Consider the following 21,182-nt stretch of genomic DNA (forward strand, 5'->3'; position numbering starts at 1 on the left):
AAAACCTCCACCACACCCTTAAAAAGGGACTCACCGTCCTCTGAGATCAACTGACGGATCAGATGCAGCCTTGAGACCAGGGGCGTTGCTAGGATCCTAAGACATCTGGGCACTTTTGGGCACTCCAGAAGGAAAATGGTTGTGGCCATGCACCAGAATGTGGGTGTGGTCATGGGTGGAGCTAAATGTACACGTACCTAACAGTGGTCTAAGTAGCTCTGCCCAGAAAAATGTTGGATGAACACAGCTCCCTGCATGCCCGAATAAAGGCATCATAGCGCCCAGCATGGCACCACAACACCTAGTAGGCTACCACAGCACCCAGAACACTCCCGATTGATGCACCACAGCTCCCAGCATAACCGTCATTGAGGCGCCACAGCTGACATCCGGGGGACATCCGGGGCAGCCCAGTATAGATCTGGGGCATGTGCCACTGATCTTTGGGGCTAGCAACGCCCCTGCTTGAGACCGTTATTGGGTCGTCCGCCACCTCCCTGGCAGATTCCTGATGTCTTCACCACAATGTTCCTCATTCAGCGCAAATCACCATATCCTCAGTAAAAATACTCAACATAGTGTAAAACCGTTTCACATTTATTCCTTATAAACTCATATTGCACTCACGTTTTTAAGATTCAAACAGATAGCACAGAGTTTTTCGAATTGGTTGTGTAGTACGGATAATTACTAGAACATTGGTAGCAAAAAAAAAAAAATAATCTCATATTTTTATTTTCAGTTATAGACATTGCATCCTTCTCTAATCTTTGCAGTTTACACATTATTCAGCATTCTAAATGTTTTTATAGAACAGGCAGTGAACTTTTGAACTGTCCTGAACTATTCTCTGCAAAAGAAAAACACAATACAGCTGAGATAACCTAATCAGAAGTCAGAGCTCTCTGCCACTTTCAAAGTCATGGAACTCAAAGACCATTTGCATAGATAACAAGTGGAGTTTCTTAACTCTTCCTGTACTGGAACAAATATTAGACTTATGTCTCTGCTCCTAATGCTTTATTTGTTTGCTGTACTACACAACCAATTCAGTATATCATAATTTTCTTTCCGCTTCAGTGTCTCTTTAAAGAGGTATGGTCGCAACAATCTTATAATTTAAAACACATGCAAATAAGAAGTACATTTCTCCCAGATTAAAATGAGCCATAAATTACTTTTCTCCTATGTTGCTGTCACTTACAGTAAGTAATACAAATCTGACATTACCGACAGGTTTTGGGCTAGTCTATATCACTCCATAGGGGATTCTCAGCATGGCCTGTATTATTTATAAAGACATTCCCTGAAAAACATTTATATAAAGATGCTGGCCAGTCTCTCCCTGCTCGCTGTACACTATTTTGGCAGTTGGACGGAGCAACAGCTATTCACTAAGTGCTTTTAAAAATAAAGAAAACCCTGAGAACCCCCTATGAGAAGATGGGCTAGTCCAAAATCTCTCGGTATTGTCAGATTTCTACTATTTACTGTAAGTGACAGCAACATAGGAGAAAAGTAATTTATGGCTCATTTTACTTAGGGAAAATGTACTTCTTATTTTTATGTGTTTTACATGTAAAGCTTTTCGCAACAGTTCCTCTTTAAGGATTCTTAACCAGCATGAAATTTGATTGGCTGCTACTAAAGTAATTTGTGTCATCCTAACCTCATTGCCATAAAGCTATACATTTTGTGTGTATGTGTCTTGTGTCCACAGTTTAAAAGAGATGGGAAAGATTTCGATATTTTAGAAGATTATGCACGAAAATATAACAATGTTTTTCCGATCTGGCTGGGAAGTTTCTTTGCTACTCTGACTGTGGGTGACTCAATCTATGTTAAAGCCATCCTGTCCAGACAAGGTACCGATTCAGCTTATTACTTTATGAGAGGCTGTGGAGCTAAAACTTTATTTGCAAGCAAGAATTAGTATTTTGTTTGAAAAACATATGCATAGGTACAATAAAATCCCTTTATAGTATACGCCAAGGGACCGGGAGAAAGTAGTTAACTATATCAGAAGTTTACTATATCAGAAATTGTCCCTAGTGATAAGCACAAATTTCGCAAAAACGTAATTTTGCATTGTAATTCACAATTGCAATACAAAGTCGTAATGTGAAATTTTGGAAAAATCTTAATTAATTACGGTATGTATGTAAACATAATCAGGGATAGCAATGTTGTGTAATTTTCATTTAATTTCATGCCGACTTTAGCTCCGCATACATGCTATTATCACTAAAATTGTTATAGGGAAAAAGTAAAAAAAGAAAAAAACAGTTGCAGATTTTGAGATAATCGGTTTTGAAAATCGTTAAAAATAGTTTTTAAACTGTCGTTTTGAGTTTACAAAAACGTTTTTCCTTTGTAATTTTAAAATCAATTTTCTCAAAAAAAAGTTATTTCTGAAAAATTATTTTTTTTTGGTTCCCACAATTCCCCTTAACAAACGTAGCAATTTTGGTGATGATAGCAGATTTGCTATTAACTATTAAATTTGGCACAAAATTACATTAAATTTTGTGTAATGATGGGAAATTGTGAATGGATTAAGCAAAATCAATTGAATGTCCAAACCGTAATTACGTATGGCCGTAATTGTGAATGATTATGTAAAATGTAGCATAATTACAATTAGCAGATTACTATCATCACTTGCCATACTCAAGCACATAAAGTATACTATAGTACTGCATCTTAATTCAGTCAATAATTGGGAGTCATCTTTTCTCGAGCACAAACAGTGTCTAACCACTTCAGCCTTCAGTTGTTTTGCACCTTATGCATCCAAGCAATTTTCACCCCTGATTCATTCGCCAATAATTTTATCACTACTTATAAAAAATAATTGATCTATATCTTGTTTTTGACATCACCAATTAGGCTTTCTTTGGGTGGTACATTGTGCTAACAATTATTTTTTCTTAATGCATTTTAACAGGAATATTAAGAAAAAAATGGAAATAAAATTATTATTTCTCAGTTTTTGGCCATTATAGCTTTAAAATAATATATGCTACCATAGTTAAAACCCATGTATTTTATTTGCCCATTTGTCCCAGTTATTACACCATTTAAATTAAGTCCTTATCACAATGTATTGCGCCAATATTTTATTTGGAAATAATGGTACATTTTTTCAGTTTTGCGTCCATCCCGATTTATAAACTTATAATTAAAAAAATAATAGTAATATACCCTCTTGACATGCATATTAAAAAAGTTCAGACCCTTAGGTAACTATTTATGCTTTTTTTATTGTAATTTTTTTTTTATTACAAATTTTATTTGGGTATTTTTATGTTATGTTAATGTTTTTATGTTAATTTTAATGTAAGTGCATGTATATTTATTTTTTAAAAAATTATGTACATGCAGTTTTACTATTTGGCCTCAAGATGGCCACAGTGAAATTTTTTTTTTTTTTTTTGGTCCTGCAACACTTACACACTTACAGGAAGTGCAGAGGGGGCGTAACACTTAGAAAGATTGCCGTCAGGCGCACACAATCGTCCACGGGATCGTGAAGCAGCGCGGCAGCACCATTTTGGATGTAGCAGCTACGTCTAAAAGGCTTAAATGGTTAAGCTAGATCCCAATGCACAGTGCTCAATATGCAGGGATTTGGTTGAAATAATCATGCAGCAGCTTGCACAGGAAGCATAGGTCTCACTAGTCAATGCAGGTACAGTACTGATAGTGTGTTCCTCTGTCCACATTTCTGTGCATCCTGGATGATACTGTAGCGTTGCAGCCATGCACAAGCAAGTCATAGATGACATGCTATTCCCTCAGTGATCAGGCAGCAGCTTACACAGAAAGCATAGGTCTCATTGGCTGGTGCTTTTGAGGTAATCCACGCATGCCCAGAGTAGTGTGCAGATAGCGAGCAGGCTACAAGTGGCTGCCAGCCCGCCCACTGCTCATGGGTCTCCAACTGACATATGACACATGTGCCCGCCCACTTTCCACTGTAGCTGGATAGGTAAGGCATTTTATGACAAGGTGTAAAAATATCACCTAGGGGAAAAGTCAGGAGATTGTGTCGTGCATGTCAAGTTCCCAAAAATATTGAACTGATCTTTTTCCTTTTTACAGATCCAAAGGACAATTTTGCCTATTACTTCATGACACAATGGATTGGTATGTAATAGTGTTATAGGGTTAAGGTTAGTGTGCTCACAATGTAAACATTATCTTGTGTGTTAAAGAGGAACTCCAGTGAAAATAATGTAATAAAAAAGTGCTTCATTTTTACAATAATTATGTATAAATGATTTAGTCAGTGTCTGCCCATTGTAAAATCTTTCCTCTCCCTGATTTACATTCTGACATTTATCACATGGTGACATTTAACTGTAAACAGCTGTTATTTCCCACAACGCAACAAAGCTCCCACAGAGTGATGTCAGATCCACGGTCCTGACATCACACTGTGGGAGGGGTTTCCCCACAATATCAGCCATACAGAGCTCTCTGATGATCTGTTTGAGAAAATGAATAGATTTCTCATGGGAAAGGGGGTATCAGCTACTGATTGGGATGAAGTTCTATTCTTTGTTATGGTTTCTCTTTAAAAAAATGGTTAGTGTGAGGGTTAGAAGAAACCTGTAGGGAAAGCCATGCTGCCACCTTTATTGATAATGTTGCTTGATGGCTTGAAGATCTTCTTCTGCTCTAAGACCCAGTTTCACTGAATGGCTGCACCCATTTCCAAGATGCACACCGTGCTGCTGCCAATTCGTGCCATAGACATGCACAGCAACGGGATTTGTATGTGATGTCTGGAAAATGTATGCAGTCGCAATTTATTATTTATTTGCACACAAATCGGAAGTATCTTATTGAAATCAAGGCTATAGTTTCCGTATGTGGGCAATGGATATGAATTCACACTGTGTTCAGATCCACTTGCAACTTCACACTGTGTTCAGAATCCGGTAGAAATCAGTGTTTCTCACCATTATTATGTCAGATATGTATGTAGGGAAGTACCTTTTATACTTGCGTATAAGCCTAATTTTTTAGCACAAAAAATGTGCTGAAAAGTTACCCCCTCGGCTTATATGCGAGTCCGTGGAGTGGAGTCGGCTTATATGCGAGTCAGTGGAGCAGAACAGATGGAGCAGGTTTGGTAATCCACCAACAGTAGATGCCTGGAGAACTAGTGTGTTGGGTCCCCTGGACCTGTAACTGGCCGGTGCCCTGTCTCAGCCGGATTGCTCCTACGGCTTCGGAAAATTACCAATAAATGCAAGAGACGGCACACAAATGGCTGCAATGATTTTGCTGTATTCGGAACAAGTGCACACTACATGTTACGGATATTACATCCTTCCTCAGGTGTATAACCTGAGGAAGGATGTAATATCCGTAACATGTAGTGTGCACTTGTTCTGAATACAGCAAAATCATTGGAGCAGGTTTTGTTACTGGCAGAGGAGAGTAAGGATCTTGCACTAGCTCTTGTGAGCTGACTCACTGCTGTGTCCGTGCCCCTCATCCCATGCAACATGGTGTGCAGAGTTTGCTGCTCAAGACTACCTGTGTCCCCTGGCTTGTGGAGCGGAGCGTGCAAGCAATGTGTCAGTGGTGTTATTATGGGGGATTCTTCCTGTGTGGTAATCGCTGTGTCTCATCTATGACGCCATCTAATGGCATCTTGAGACACAGCTCTATCTTCCTTGGGGCACATCTTGCTATGGGGAGGTTGGATGACTTGTACTGGAGGCACATCTGGCCACTGTAGAGGGGGCTATACTGTGGAGGGGGCTTATAAGTGAGTCAATCACTTTTTCCTGAGTTCTGAGGGAAAAGTGGGTACCTCGGCTTATACGCGGGTCGGCTTATTTGTGAATATATATGGTAACTACAAATCATGGGGCCCCCCCAGTGAAACTTTGATGGGGCCCCCAATGTTCCCACCCTTACCATTGCCTACACCTAGTGGCCCTCACAGTCTGGGGGCACATCTCACAAGGGTCATAAATCCTGTGTGGCCACCATAATCTTCACACCCACAACAAGTGCATCTACAAAAACAGGGTAACATCATCTTAACCACTTAAAGGACAACCAAGGTGACATGTGACATGATGAGATAGACATGGGTATGTACAGTGCCTAGCACACAAATAACTATGCTGTGTTTCTTTTTTTCTTTCTCCGTCGAATAGAGTTAAACATCAGGTATGCAAGTGACAGTCTCTGTCCAGGTCGGGACCGGGTCAGACTGGGTCAGACTATAGCATAACCCTCACTGATAAGGAATTAGAGCCATAAAACTCTTTCCGGTCAGTAAATGGCTTCTGAGAGCAGGAACAAGATTAATAAAGGGTCAATAATTCATAGATTTGAGCTCTGGTATACTTCTATGAACGTGTCATTGAGCAGAGACAATGGAACAGGAAAAACTTAAAAAATAGATTTACATTAGTGATAATTGTAATCAGCTAATTACAATTATGCAAAATTTTGCATAAATTCTCTGAATTACGCCTAAGCTCAATTGATTTTGTATAGTCATTTGTAATTTAGCGTAATTTTGCGACATTTCATGCCGACTTTAGCAGTTAATAGCAAAGCTTCCATTTGACACCAAAATTGCTATATATATTAAGGAGAATACCTTGTAGTTTTTGAGAAAATCGGGTTTAAAAATGCAAAGAAAAATTGGTTTTTAAACTCAGAAAAATGACAGTTTAAAATCCATTTTTCTTTGCATTTTTAAAATCAATTTTCTTAAAATCTATAAAGTCTTTTTGAAAAATTATTTTCTTTTTTTACATACAGTGGGATGCGAAAGTTTAGGCAACCTTGTTAATCGTCATGATTTTCCTGTATAAATCGTTGGTTGTTACGATATAAAAATGTCAGTTAAATATACCGCATAGGAGACACACACAGTGATATTTGAGAATTGAAATGAAGTTTATTGGACTTACAGAAAGTGAACATTAATTGTTTAGATAAAATTAGGCAGGTGCATATATTTGGGCACTGTTGTCATTTTATTGATTCCAAAATCTTTAGAGCTAATTATTGGAACTCAAATTAGCTTGGTAAGCTCAGCGACCCCTGACCTACATACACAGGTGAATCCAATTATGAGAAAGAGTATATAAGTTTTCCTCCTCTTTTACATTTCTCTGAAGAGTAGCAACATGGGGGTCTCAAAACAACTCTCAAATGACCTGAAGACAAAGATTGTTTACCATCATGGTTTAGGGGAAGGATACAGAAAGTTGTCTCAGAGATTTCAGCTGTCTGTTTCCACAGTTAGGAACATATTGAGGAAATGGAAGACCACAGGCTCAGTTCAAGTTAAGGCTTGAAGTGGCAGACCAAGAAAAATCTCAGCTAGACAGAAGCGGTGAATGGTGAGAACAGTCAGAGTCAACTCACAGACCAGCACCAAAGACCTACAACATCATCTTGCTGCAGATGGAGTCACTGTTCATCGTTTAACCATTCTGCACACTTTACACAAGGAGATGCTGTATGCGAGAGTGATGCAGAGGAAGCATTTTCTCCGCCCACAGCACAAACATAGCCGCCTGAGGTATGGTAAAGCACATTTGGACAAGCCAGCTTCATTTTGGAATAAGGTGCTGTGGACTGAGGAAACTAAAATTGAGTTATTTGGGCATATCAAGGGGCGTTATGCATGAAGGAAAAACAACACAGCATTTCAAGAAAAACACCTGCTACCTACAGTAAAAAATATGGTAGTGGTTCCATCATGCTGTTGTTGTGTGGCCAGTACAGGGACTGGGAATCTTGTAAAAGTTAAGGGACGCATGGATTCTACTCAGTATCAGCAGATTCTGGAGACCAAGGAATCAGTGACAAAGCTGAAGCTGCGCCGGGGCTGGATATTTCAAAAAGACAACGACCCTAAACACTGCTCAAAATCCACTTAGGCATTCATGCAGAGGAACAATTCTGGAATTGCCATCTCAGTCCCCAAACCTGAATATCATTGAAAATCTGTGGTGTGAGTTAAAGAGAGCTGTCCATGCTCGGAAGCCATCAAACCTTAGAGATGTTTTGTAAAGAGGAATGGTCCAAAATACCTTCAACCAGAATCCAGACTCTCATTGGAACCGACAGGAATTGTTTAGAGGCTGTAATTTCTGCAAAAGGGTGATCTACTAAATTTAAATATTGATTTCATTTATTTTTTGTGGTGTCCAAATTTATGCACTTGCCTAATTTTGTTTAAACAACTATTGCACACTTTCCGTAAATCTAATAAAATTAATTTCACTTCTCAAATATCACTGTGTGTGTCTCCTATATGATATATTTAACTGGCATTTTTTATTGTAACAACCAACGATTTATACAGGAAAAGTGAAGTCATGAAAATTCACAAGGATGCCCAAACTTTCGCATCCCACTGTACGTAGCAATTTTGGTAGCAATAGCATGTATGGGGGCTTTGCTATTAACCGCCAAAGTTGTCATCAAATTTCACGAAATTCCGCAAAAATTACGCAAAATTATGAAAGATTGTTATTATCTGCGGAATTAATTACGATTTCCACAGAAACTTTGCATAACAATTACGACAAGTTATTTCGAATTTTGATGCGAAATTTCGTCTGACCACTGATTTAAATATAAAATAAGACTGTGGGATATCTTAAAAAAAGTCATTTTTAGGAGAAGGAGGATAGATCCAATGGTTTATCTCATTAGTTTATTTTCACTTCAGATGTCCTTTAACCCTCCTGGCGGTCTAATAAATTCCGCCAGGAGGCAGCGCAGCAGTTTTTTTTTTCTTTTTAAATCATGTAGCGAGCCCATGTAGCGATCATGTAGCATCCCCCCGCCCGCTTCAATCGCCTTCAGCGATCTCCGATCAGGAAATCCCGTTCAAAGAACGGGATTTCCTAGAGGGCTTCCCCCGTCGCCATGGCGACGGGGCGGGATGACGTCAGCGACGTCGTGACGTCATTGGGAGTCCCGATCCACCCCTCAGCGCTGCCTGGCACTGATTGGCCAGGCAGCGCACAGGGTCTGGGGGGGGCAGCGCGGTGCGACAGATAGCGGCGATCGAGCGCGGGGCGGCGGCGATCGGTGTGCTGACGCAGCTAGCAAAGTGCTAGCTGCGTGCAGCAAAAAAAATTAAGCAAATCGGCCCAGCAGGGCCTGAGAAAACCTCCTGCGCGGCTTACCCCGAACGCCAGGAAGGTTAATGCAAAATGGATGTTTTAAAACATCCTATTTTTGCACTAATTAGTGCAAATAAGATGTTTTATAAGCTTCCATTTGGCAGAAATGCTCATGTACTCACGTGCACGGCTGCACGCATGCTGCAAAGGAGGTGGAGGGGAGTGGAGGGGTAGGAAGTAGTTAAATACCGATGGACACATGCATATTTTTTAGGAATATGCCATAAATGTGTTTAAATGCTTTTCAAACATTCTCTTATGGTTTTTAACTAACTGATAAAATATTGATGTGAATGTATCTATTTATGATTTTATCTTTTGTTTACAAAAAAAACAAAGTACCCCCTGAAAACCTAGGATATAAATCCCTAATGCAGAACAATGATGAGATTTCATTTTGGGATTCTGCAAAATTCCAATTTGTAAGTTTCTGCTTTGAAAATTCAGTTCGTGTTAAAGGAAACCAATGATGAACACTTTGGCACAAAATAAACATATCCCCCAATAGTTTTTTTTTTTTAAATACTATCCCCGGTATTTTCGCCACTCTGGTGTGCATTTTTTTTTTACTAAAACTGCATGCAAAACACAGTTCATGAAAAAAGCATATTATTTAGTGGGCTGTGCGCAAAGTGAAATCACCATTTCTAAAAACCTCTTCTGATAACAAATATAGATAAAAAAAATGTTTTTCAATATACCCTTACATTAGCAGCTGCAAGTATACAGAAAGGGGAAAGTAGAACCAGAAGGGGGCAGGCTTGGGCTTGAAAAGACATCAGAGAAGACAGCTATAATGATTCCTGAGCAAAGCCAGACTGAATGCTCAGTCGGGGATTTTATCAGGGCTGATAACAAGCAAGCTGAGCAGTGAAGGATGAAACAGAGAGCAGGGTAGGTGTTTTCTCTAATGTTCCCACTGATATTTATGGTAAAATACATGAGGGTGCTTCGTCTCTGGTTCACTTTAAATCTTTTAATCTTTAAATAAAAATGAAAAAAAAATCAGAGAGGGAGAGTTACTAAATCAGTTTAATTTAGATTTCCATTTACACACTCTATTCCTACAGGATGTACTTTGACCACGATGGAAAAAAAAAATCTCTAATTGAATTGAGTCATTATTTGCAAATCAGATTTTTATAAAGGTTGTTCCTTAATTTTAGATCAAAATTACATTGATTATGGAGATTGAGCAATTAGCTATTTTCACATCTTGTACAGTATGTTTGTATTGCCAATAAGATTGCCAAAAAACGAAAAATTTTAAATGAAAATATATTTATAATAATAATGGACCTTTAACAAATTTAAATTACATCCCTTCCCACTCTAGCACAAAACTAACGTTTTTTTTGTCCATTTTACCACGTTGTAAAATTGGCACTTGACAGCAGGTCCTATTTTATATTTTATAAATCGGGTCCATTCACACTTGTTAGTCTGCAATGGATCCATTGGATCTGTTGGGGTAAGTTGGAGAAACTCTTGTGCGGTCTGTTATTTTTTTCCCAGAGAGTGGATGCATTTCCTATATAGCCTTTTGTGGAAGCGCGTCTGTTCTCTGCACCAACTGGACCACAACGGACCATCGGAGCAGATATTACACTGTCCGCTCCCGATGATGGCCATTGGAGGTCCAGCTCAAGTAGGAACCTAGCCTTACAATTTTTATCGTTAAGGGCCCTTTTCCACTAGCAGTCGCTAGCTTTCACGCTGAACGCTAGCGATTGCTGAATCGCAAAAGGTAAAAAATTACCGGCGATTTCCCGACGTTTGCAATCGCGATTTTGCTATGCTATGCACTGCATAGCAAAATCGCGGCAATAATCGCTCCGCCGCGCGATCGCGATCGGGTAAAAAACGAATCGCGGTAGTGGAAATGACCTACCGCGATTCCTATGTTAAAAGCAAACCGTAGCGATTTGAAAAATCACTAGCGGTTTGCGGTTTTGCGATTTAGCCATCGCAAACGCCGTAGTGGAAAAGGGCCCTTAGGGTTTATGCATTCCTTGTTTATTTTTCAATTCTTCAAATACCAAAAAATGTTTAATTCAAAAACATACATGAAATGGAACTGGGAGATTTCACTCTTTGAATCATAGCTCTGATCTCTGTACTGTGATTCTGTCCTGCAGGGAAAGGGTTACTGGTGCTGGATGGACAGAAGTGGTTCCAGCACCGCCGGCTGCTCACTCCGGGGTTCCACTATGATGTCCTGAAGCCGTATGTCAAAGTCATGTCAGACTGCACTAATATCATGCTGGTAAGGAGAAGCACCTTAATGGGGAAATGGAAGGAATAGCCTCTATTGGTCTGTCAAGTGGGCAAACTTCAAAATTGGGTTGGGTTACAATATATATATATATATATATATATATATATATATATATATATATATATATATATATACTTTTTTGGCATATAAGACACAATTTTTCTCTGCCAAAAATGGGGAGAAAAAGGTCTTATATACCAAATACATGGGGTACCTGACTTATGAACACCCGCCGATACGAACCCCTGATTCTAAGCAATTTTGGGGTCTCCTTGCAGTGGCATAGCTAGAGATCATAGAGATCATCACCCATAGGAAAACTTTCATGGGGCTCTCAGATGTAGACACTTTTAAGCAATGCCGCCTTCCCCTACCGTATAGATATGAGTTAACTGGGCAATTTACATTCTCATGCAATTAACAGTAGTAGTTCATGGGCACTGAGACAAAGTCAGAGGCTGGAGAAACACAGGAAAGGTAATGGTGAATACATTGAATACCACCTTAGCCCCCTCTGCTGCAGGGCCCTATAGAATCTGCTATGGCTGCTATGACTATTGCTAGTTACGCCACTGACTCCTTGTATTTTCACTGTGTCCTCCTCCTCTCCCAATGTTTAGTTATCAGCAGCACGGCTCACCTCATCCAGCATTATCAGAGATCTATCAGATGCAGAGACCTATCAGACACTGATCAGAGACCTCTCCTCTCTCTCAGTGCACCCCTAGTGCCGGCTTCTGCTGATGATGCGATGATGTACTAGGGAAACAGTGAGAGAGAGGAGAGGTATCTGTTTGCCGCTGGGGCCACTGGATGAGATGAGCAGTGCTGCCACTGAAGATAGCTATACACAGGGGAGCAGAGGAAAACAGAAGGGGGGGGGGGGGCAGAGAAGGCCAAATGGGGGACAGAGGAGAACACATGGGGGGGGGGACAAAAGAGGACACACAGGGGACATAGGGAAAGAATGGGACACATGGAGGACACAGGAGTACAGGAGGACACATGGAGGACGCATGAGGTACAAGGGGGACCCAAGAATTGGAGGAGACCATCTACAAGCTCTTGGACCATGGACGAACCAGGTTTAGTATGTTTTTCCCCTTGTGTTTGCCCTCTAAACCTAGGTAGTCTGGAGTGTCTCATATGCCAAAAAATGCTATATAAATTATATACTCGTGTATAAGCCTAATTTTCAGCACAAAAATGTGCTCAAAAGTTACCCCCTTGGCTTATATGCGAGTCAGTGGAGCAGAACGGATAGTGGAGCAGGTTTTCTTACTGACAAAGGAGCGTAAGGATCTTGCACTAGTGATCCTGCTCTTGTCAGCTGGCTCACTCCTGTGTCCGTGCCGCCATCCCCTGCAACATAGCGTGCAGAGTGCACTGCTTAACACTAACTGTGTCCCCTGGCTTGTGGAGCAGAGCGTGCAAGCAACATGCCAGCAATGCAATGATCAGGAATTCTTCCTGTGTGGCATTCGCTGTGTTTCATACCTATGACGCCATCTAGTGGTGTTTTGAGACACAGCTGTATCCTGCTTGGGGCACATCTGACTATGGGGAGGTAGGATGACTTGTACTGGAGGCACATCTGGCTACTGTGGAGTGGGCTATACTGGGCAGGGGGCTTATACACGAGTCAATCACTTATACACGAGTTGGCTTATATGTGAGTATATACGGTATATATATATCTGACTGACTGGCTCCTCTAGTGCTCCCAAAGTCTTCTGATGGTCACTCAAGGCATATCTGACCAGTTGGTCAAATATATGCAATGGGTTGACAGCAGTGGAGCAAGGGGACTGAGAAGGGACACTGAAGGCTCAATAGGATCCACAGCCTTCCCTCTCCATAGGGGAGCATCTGGCTTTATTTTTCATCACTTCAGTTTCACCTTAAAAGTTATTATATGCAATAGGTTATAGAAAGCTTGGCATGTAGGGTAATCCATTGGAACCTGTAAAAACTAGACAGTTAATTTGATTTGTTCTTGATTAGGACAAATGGGAGAAGCTGGTCTCAGACAAGAAGCCAGTGGAGCTCTTCCATCACGTGAGCCTCATGACGTTGGACTCCATCATGAAATGTGCCTTCAGCTACGACAGCAACTGCCAACTCAACAGGTCCGTATTTTAGTTTACACTAGGGATGGGATGACGAATCCGGCGAACCCACAAATCCCTCGAATATTGGGAAATATTCTGGATTCGTGGATTCAAATCCAAACGCCATTTACCGCTCGCTGAATCCCGATGCTGTGTCCCTGCGCATCCGCCGCTCCCCCATTCACCCTCGTCCTCCTCCGTCCCCCCGCGCCTCGTCCGCTCGCTCCCTGCATAGTTAAAAAGTATCTGCTCACCTATACAGAGCGGAGTGCAGAGCGGCAGACCTCACGCTGACTTTCTTGTTTTCCCAAGTGACTGGCTTTTGCTATTACATCATCAGTAAAAGCCGGTCTGGCCACTAGGGGGAACAGGGAAGTAAGGAAGAGGTCTGCCACTCTGCACTCCACGGGGAAGTTGAGTGCGTACTTATTTATGCAAGGGGGGCTAGCGGAGGAGGCGTGGGGGGGGGGGGGGGGTTGGGGGAGCACAGGGCTACCTACGTGAAGGCCCCTATACCTACCTACCTATGTGATGGCCCCTATACCTACCTACCTATGTGATGGCCCCTATACCTACCTACCTATACTGAAGGCCCTTTACTCTGCTACCTATACTGAAGGCCCCTTTACCTACCTACCTACCTATATTGAAGGCACCTATACCTTGCTACCTATACTGAAGGCCCCTATACGCTGCAACCTATACTGAAGGCACATATATCTTGCTACCTGTACTGAAGGCCCCTATACCCTGCTACCTATAGGGTTGCCACCCGGACGGTACCTGGCCGGCACAGCCGGAAATTTGAGTACAAAGCTGCTGCCGGAAAATTTGTTTTACCGGCAATGTATCTGCTCGTTTTTTTTTTTTATGTGGACTGAACTACAAGAGCAGAGGGGGAGATAACAGGTCGATGTTATCATAATGCATATACTAAATGAGATTAGGCTACAGCCTGTTCTTCCTCCTGCTGGAAGTACACAGACTCCTGCCTCCCCCCCCCCCCTGACTGCAGAGCTGACATAACACTTATACAGTTCAGTGTTCAGAGGAATGTCCAGTGCCCCTCCCCCAAGAAAATGAGCACTGCTGCCGGAGAAGGAGAGAGAGACACAGAGACTGAGACACGTGGAGGAGCTGAAGCTATAACAGGCAGCAGATACGCGGTGCTGCTGTATGAGAGGTGCTGTGTTTGTATGAATGCAGCCAGTGTGTATATGTATGGCATGTGTGTGTGATGTGTCTGCCTGATGCGCGTGTCTATGTGATGTGTGTGTATGTGTGTTGTCTGTCTGTGTGATGTGTGTGCCTGTCTGATGTCTGTGTGATGTACGTGTGTCTGAATGATGTGTTATGAGTCCTCATGCAAATCACCCCCCCCCCCCCTTCCTTTCTCCTCTGTCCCCCGCCTTTTTAAAGAAATCCTCCGCTGCGGTTCAGCCCAGGACTGCACCTAATACATGCCCGATCCCCCATTTTTATTATATTTTTAAATATAAAGGAAACCAGAGGTGAAACAGTGGATGTTTTATACATACTTGGGGCTTCCTTCAGCCCCATCTGCAGGAGTCGTTCCCACACCCCTGTCCTCAGCCTATTCCTGCTCCGGTACCGAGTCCTGTAACTTCTTCCAGCCCCATGTGCACTTATCGCTCCCACACCGCCGTCCTCAGTCTTCTCCCTCTTCAGTACCAGGTCCCATAATTTCAGCCAGTCGCAGACAGTTTTACGCATGGGCAGTGCCCTCTCTCTGGCTGAGAATAGTGCTGCATGTGCGTAGTACTACTCTCCACTGGAGAGAGCGCACTGTGCATGCTCAGACTGGCCGCGACTGGCTGAAGTTACGGGATCTGGTACCAAAGAGCGAGAAGACTGAGGACGGCAGCGTGGGATCGATAAGTGCGCATGGGGCTAGAGGAAGCCCCTGGTATGTATAAAACGTTCACTATGCTTCGTCTCTGGTATACTTTAAGGTGTATAGTAAAGTGCAGTGAATGTTTTTTTAATTTTTAAAAATGTCAGGTTCGTAATGCGTGCTACTGTGGGTGTGAGGGTCAGAGAGAGCACCATTACTTAACTAAAGGGTGCTGATCCTCTAGTTCCGACCCATTTGGGATCCTCCTATCTTCTTCTCCGGTCTGCAGATTCTGTAAGCATTTGTACTGTGTGGTGGCCACATGCTGCAATGGATTCTGGGAGATGAATGGATTCTGGGAGATGTAATCTGGTTAGATGTGAGTACATTGATGCACTGGCATCTAACCATCCTCCTGGGATGCATTGTGGCGTGCGTGTGACCCCCGCCAGGAATTACAATGCTTGCAGAAGCTGCGGTCGGGGGAAGTTGGAGGATCCAGAATGGGCTGGGGAGTGGGGACCATACAATGTTAAGTAATGGCTCTCGCACTGACCCCCATGTCCCCAGTTTAACTTACCTAGGGCTTATTCTAGAGTCATTCTGGTCCCTTTCTGTCATTCCACTTTAGATGGGCACAACTGCTGCGGGGGTGGGGGGAGAAGAATGACTTCAGGGGGCTAGAAGACCTAGGTAAGTTAAACTTTACATTTCCTTTTAGCGCCATTCATCCCGCTTTACTGTTGCAAAATTTTGTGGCACGGCATGCTGCCTTCAAGAGACTCAGACCGAGCCTTAAAGGACAACTGACCTGAGAGAGGGATATGGAGGCTGCCACATTGATTTCCTTTTAAACAATACCAGTTGCCTGGCTAACCAGCTGACCTTTTTTTTGGCATCAGTAGTGTCTGAATTCCACACCTAAAACAAGCATGCAGCTAATCTCAGATTTCAGACTTCAGTCAGAAGCATCTGATCTGCTGCATGCTTGTTCAGGGTCTGTGGCTAATAATATTAGTGGCAGAGGACCAGCAGGACAGCCAGGAAATGTGCATTGTTTAAAAGGAAATAAATATGGCAGCCTCTGTATCCCTCTCATGTCAGTTGTCTTTTAAAAAGTCAGTGACAAACCACTCCCAATTTTAGGCCACACCCCGCATGCCACACCCACAATCCAGTATTTTTTTTACCCTAAAGGTGGCAACCCTAGCTACCTATACTGAAGGCTTATATACCCTGCTACCTATACTGAAGGCCCATATACCCTGCTACCTATACTGAAGGCACATATACCCTGCTACCTATACTGAAGGCACATATACCCTGCTACCTATACTGAAGATCCCTATACCTTACTACCTATACTGAAGGCACATATACCTTGCTACCTATACTGAAGATCCCTATACCTTACTACCTATATTGAAGGCACATATACCTTGCTACCTATACTGAAGATCCCTATACCTTACTACCTATACTGAAGGCACATATACCTTGCTACCTATACTGAAGATCCCTATACCTTACTACCTATACTGAAGGCACATATACCTTGCTACCTATACTGAAGATCCCTATACCTTACAACCTATATTGAAGGCACATATACCTAGCTAACTATACTGAAGGCAGCTTAACCTAGCTACCTATACTGTGGGTTTCTATGCCTGGGTACCTATACTTAGGGCCGGTCCTGGACTTTCTGCTGCCTGAGGCAAAGATCGTGAAGGCACCCCCCCCCCCCCCCCCCCGATACCCCCCACCCCTATATCCCTGTCTGTCTCCATCTGCTTGTTCTCCTGTCTTTCTTAGTGGAATTAAGCCTGATACAAACTTTCAATTACGATTGGCCAATCATTGACCAATTTTACCACCTTCCTTCATGTAGTATAAGGGATACCTACAAAATCTGCTCATAGGCCTGGTGCACACCAAAAACCGCTAGCAGATCTGCAAAATGCTAGCAGATTTTGAAACGCTTTTTCTTCTTTTTCTGCAGCGTTTTAGCTAGCGTTTTGCGGTTTTGTGTAGCGGTTTTGGTGTAGTAGATTTCATGTATTGTTACAGTAAAGCTGTTACTGAACAGCTACTGTAACTAAAAACGCCTGGCAAACCGCTCTGAAGTGCCGTTTTTCAGAGCGGTTTGCGTTTTTCCTATACTTAACATTGAGGCAGAAACGCCTCCGCAATCCAAAATCTGCAGCAGCCCGGGAGTATGCGTTTCTGCAAAACGCCTCCCGCTCTGGTGTGCACCAGCCCATTGAAATACATTACCCTAGCGGATCCGCACCCGCAAGCAGATCGCAAACCGCAGCGGAAACGCTCTGGTGTGCACTAGGCCTAAGTGTGCAATATCTGCTGCCCAGCCTCATATTACATGACGCAGGTGGTAAAATTGGTCAGTGATTTGCCAATCATAATTGAAAGTGTGTACCAGGCTTTAGCCCTCATCTTAAAAGTGGATGTGTTAGAGGATTTAAATGAATCATCATGTATAATCCAGGGAGTGGGATCATGTATAATCCAGGGAGTGGGACCGAGTTGGTTTGCTGAGACAGTGTGTTGGTTGGGTGTGGAGAGGATCCGTGACGATTCCTCTCCACACGGTGCACCTGACCCAACCAACACACTGTCTCAGCAAACCAACTCGGTCCCACTCCCTGGATTATACATGATGATTCATTTAAATCCTCTAACACATCCACTTTTAAGATGAGGGCTAAAGCCTGGTACACACGTTCAATTATGATTCAGTCGTCAGAGTCTATGCCACTGTGATTCACCACCCTGCTGTCAGAGATCATCTCAGAGATGTTACAGACGTAAATAGTTGGAGCGCAGACAGACCATGCTTTCATGCCTCCTTCCTTATCTCTCCTCCCAATCCAAACCACTAGAAGGTGCCTTCAGTCAGTCCCACTGGCAATATAGCTAGCCTAGCCAGCCCAGGTTGTAAGTATGGTGCAGTGCAGCAGCAGACCGTGCAGTTGGTGAAGCCTGCTGCTGCTGCCACCCTCCTGTATGTCCCCGACCCGACCCCTTTTATTATAGCAGGCAGGCAGCCAGTACAGACGTCATCATCATCATCACATAGCAGTAAAAAAAAAAATATCCACGGCCGACCAACCGTGGCTCCTCAAGCCTGAGAGGACTGAGGCAGGCAGCAAAGTGACTCACCGGGGATGGGGTCTGGCGGCGATGGCGGAGGGCAAGCGTCGGGCATCCAGCATGATCCATCCTGCACTGACAGGCAGGGGACAGATGGCTGCGGCGGGCATGCTCCATCTCGCGCTGGCTGGCAAGGCCGGTGAACAGCGGCGGCAGGCTCGTCATCATCGTCGTCACGGCGGTGCTCAGTGACCATGACTGACACAATCAGGGACAACAGGGCGGGCGGCAGCCGCCGCCATCATCATCATCATCATCATCTAGCAGGCCGCTTTTGGAGAGGCCGCAGAGCTTGGAGTCGCCGGACTCGGAGGCCGGCGGCAGTGGCGTAGCTAGCGGATAATTCACAGGCGCCCCCCCCCCCCCCCCACAAAAAAAGTGCAGCAGCAAAAAATGGGTGTGGACATAACATCACAAGGGTGGGAGTAACTGTAATGTAACTGTACGGCAGTGGGCTAATATAGGTAGCCAGAATAGTTGCCCCCAGCATAGGTTAGATAGGTAGGTGCCCCCAGTGTAGGTTAGTTAGGTAGGTGACTCCAATAAAGGTAGCCAGTATAGTTGCCACCAGTATAGGCTTGCTAGGTAGGTAGGTAGGTAGGTGCCCCCAATACAAGTTAGATAGGTAGGTGCCCAAGTATAGATTACATAGGTAGCTGCCCTCAGTATAGGTTAGATTGGTAGGTGCCTCCAGTGTAGGTTAGAAAGGTAGCTGCCCCCCAGTATAGGTTATATAGGTAGCTGCTGCCCAGTATAGGTTAGATTAGGTAGGTGCCCCCCATTATAAGTTAGATAAGTAGCTGCCCCCAGTATAAGTTAGATAGGTAGCTGCCCCCCAGTATAGGTTAAATAGGTAGGTACCCCCCAGTATAGGATAGATTAGGTAGGAGCACCCCACTATAGGTTAGATAAGTAGCTGCCCCCCGTATAGGTTAGATAGGTAGCTGCTGCCCAGTATAGGTTAGATTAGGTAGGTGCCCCCATTATAGGTTACATAGTTAGCTGCCCCCCAGTATAGGTTAGATAGGTAGTTGCCCCCAGTATAGGTTAGATTAGGTAGGTGCCCCCCCAGTATAGGTTAGATTAGGTAGGTGCCCCCCCACTATAGGTTAGATTAGGTAGGTGCCCCCCAGTATAGGTTAGATTAGGTAGGTGCCCCACATTATAGGTTAGATTAGGTAGGTTCCCCCAGTATAAGTTAGATTAGGTAGGTGCCCCCCAGTATAGGTTAGATAGGTAGCTGCCCCCCCCAGTATAGGTTAGATAGGTAGCTGCCCCCCAGTATAGATTAGATAAGTAGCTGCCCCCTTAATGGAGGGGAGAGCCGCGGGAAGGGCAGCCCGACCTCTCCCTCTCCCAGGGCTGGTCTCTGTGCTCCCCCCTCCAAACTTGACATAGAGCAATGCGCAGGGGAGCCTGTACTAAACGACTCACCTCCCTGCGTTCCCATCGCCGCTCAGTCGCCGCTGGTCTTCTTCTCTCCGCATACGCTGATACACACACTGCTTCCTGTAGCCGGAAGCAGTGTGTGTATCAGCGTATGCGGAGAACAGAAGACCAGCGGCGACTGAGCGGGGCTATGGGAACGCAGGGAGGTGAGTCGTTTAGTACAGGCTCCCCTGCGCATTGCTCTATGTCAAGTTTGGAGGGGGGAGCACAGAGACCAGCCCTGGGAGAGGGAGGGAGAGTAAGAGAAGGAACGAATGAGGACACAGAGCAGAGGAAAGAAGAGAGATTGGTAGAGAAGAAGAGGGGGACAGAGAGTGAGATATAGAACAATATAGGATAAGGAAACAGGGAGAGAGTGAAGGAAAGTGAAAAGAGTGAAGGAGGAAATAGGACGTTTTTATTGAGGCAATAAATCAGGCAGGCTGAGAGTGGTACAAAGCACACAGCTACCACTGCAAAGTGATCTTATCTGCAGACAGTATATATTGCATCTGTTTGCTTAATCGTCCCAGCCTGGTCATCTGAAGGGTCATCAGAAGCAAAACCTCCGTGTGAAACCTGTTCTGCTTCATCCACTCCCGAGAGACACTGCTTGGTACTAGTCAATCTTCTTCCTAATTGCTCCCCAGCAAGAAGCCGGGAGAGAACTATGGCAAGCAGCATTTCCATGTAGAGAGAGAGGAGTTAGACCTCTTTGATGTTCCCGCACTGTGCGAGGGGGCGGAGTGTGAATTGTACACACGCACACACAGCAGGGGGAGGAATTAAGCTCCTGCTTGCCGTAATGAAGCTGCTGGCTCCGTGAACATTTTTTTTCGCCCCCAACTCTGCCAAGCCACCGGGACAGAAGGGAAGGGGGGGTCCTGGGATGGCGGGAGAGCCCCCCCAAATAGGGACAGTCCTGCAGAATTCAGGACAGTTGGGGGCCTGCTCCTCTCCAGTCAGACTAGAAGGCGGCAAGAACCAGGCGCAGTCACTTCCTGTTATGCCTGGTGCCGCCCCTCCACTTCCTGCCGCCTGAGGAACCCGCCTCACCCCGCCTCATGGGCGGGCCGGCCCTGCCTATACTGTGGACAATTATACCACGGATTGCACAATTCTTATATGCAGGATTTGTTAGATTTGTGATTCGA

General features: G+C 43.9%; 1 protein-coding gene and 1 long non-coding RNA gene across 2 annotated transcripts in view; both read left to right on the forward strand.

The window, feature by feature from the left end:
- Positions 1-21,182, forward strand: part of LOC137520731 (cytochrome P450 4A4-like) — a 71,382-nt gene that overhangs the window by 22,841 nt on the left and 27,359 nt on the right. The window contains exons 4-5 of the mRNA XM_068239031.1: positions 11,324-11,451; positions 13,468-13,592. Of these exons, the coding sequence (XP_068095132.1) occupies positions 11,324-11,451; positions 13,468-13,592 (253 nt within the window). The remainder of the gene's footprint in view (positions 1-11,323; positions 11,452-13,467; positions 13,593-21,182) is intronic.
- On the forward strand, positions 1,817-4,150 carry LOC137520733 (uncharacterized). Its single transcript, XR_011021923.1, has 2 exons — positions 1,817-1,865; positions 4,105-4,150. It is a non-coding gene; the product is annotated as an uncharacterized lncRNA (long non-coding RNA).

Source organism: Hyperolius riggenbachi, chromosome 6, assembly GCF_040937935.1.
Source record: "Hyperolius riggenbachi isolate aHypRig1 chromosome 6, aHypRig1.pri, whole genome shotgun sequence".
Lineage (NCBI taxonomy): Eukaryota > Metazoa > Chordata > Amphibia > Anura > Hyperoliidae > Hyperolius > Hyperolius riggenbachi.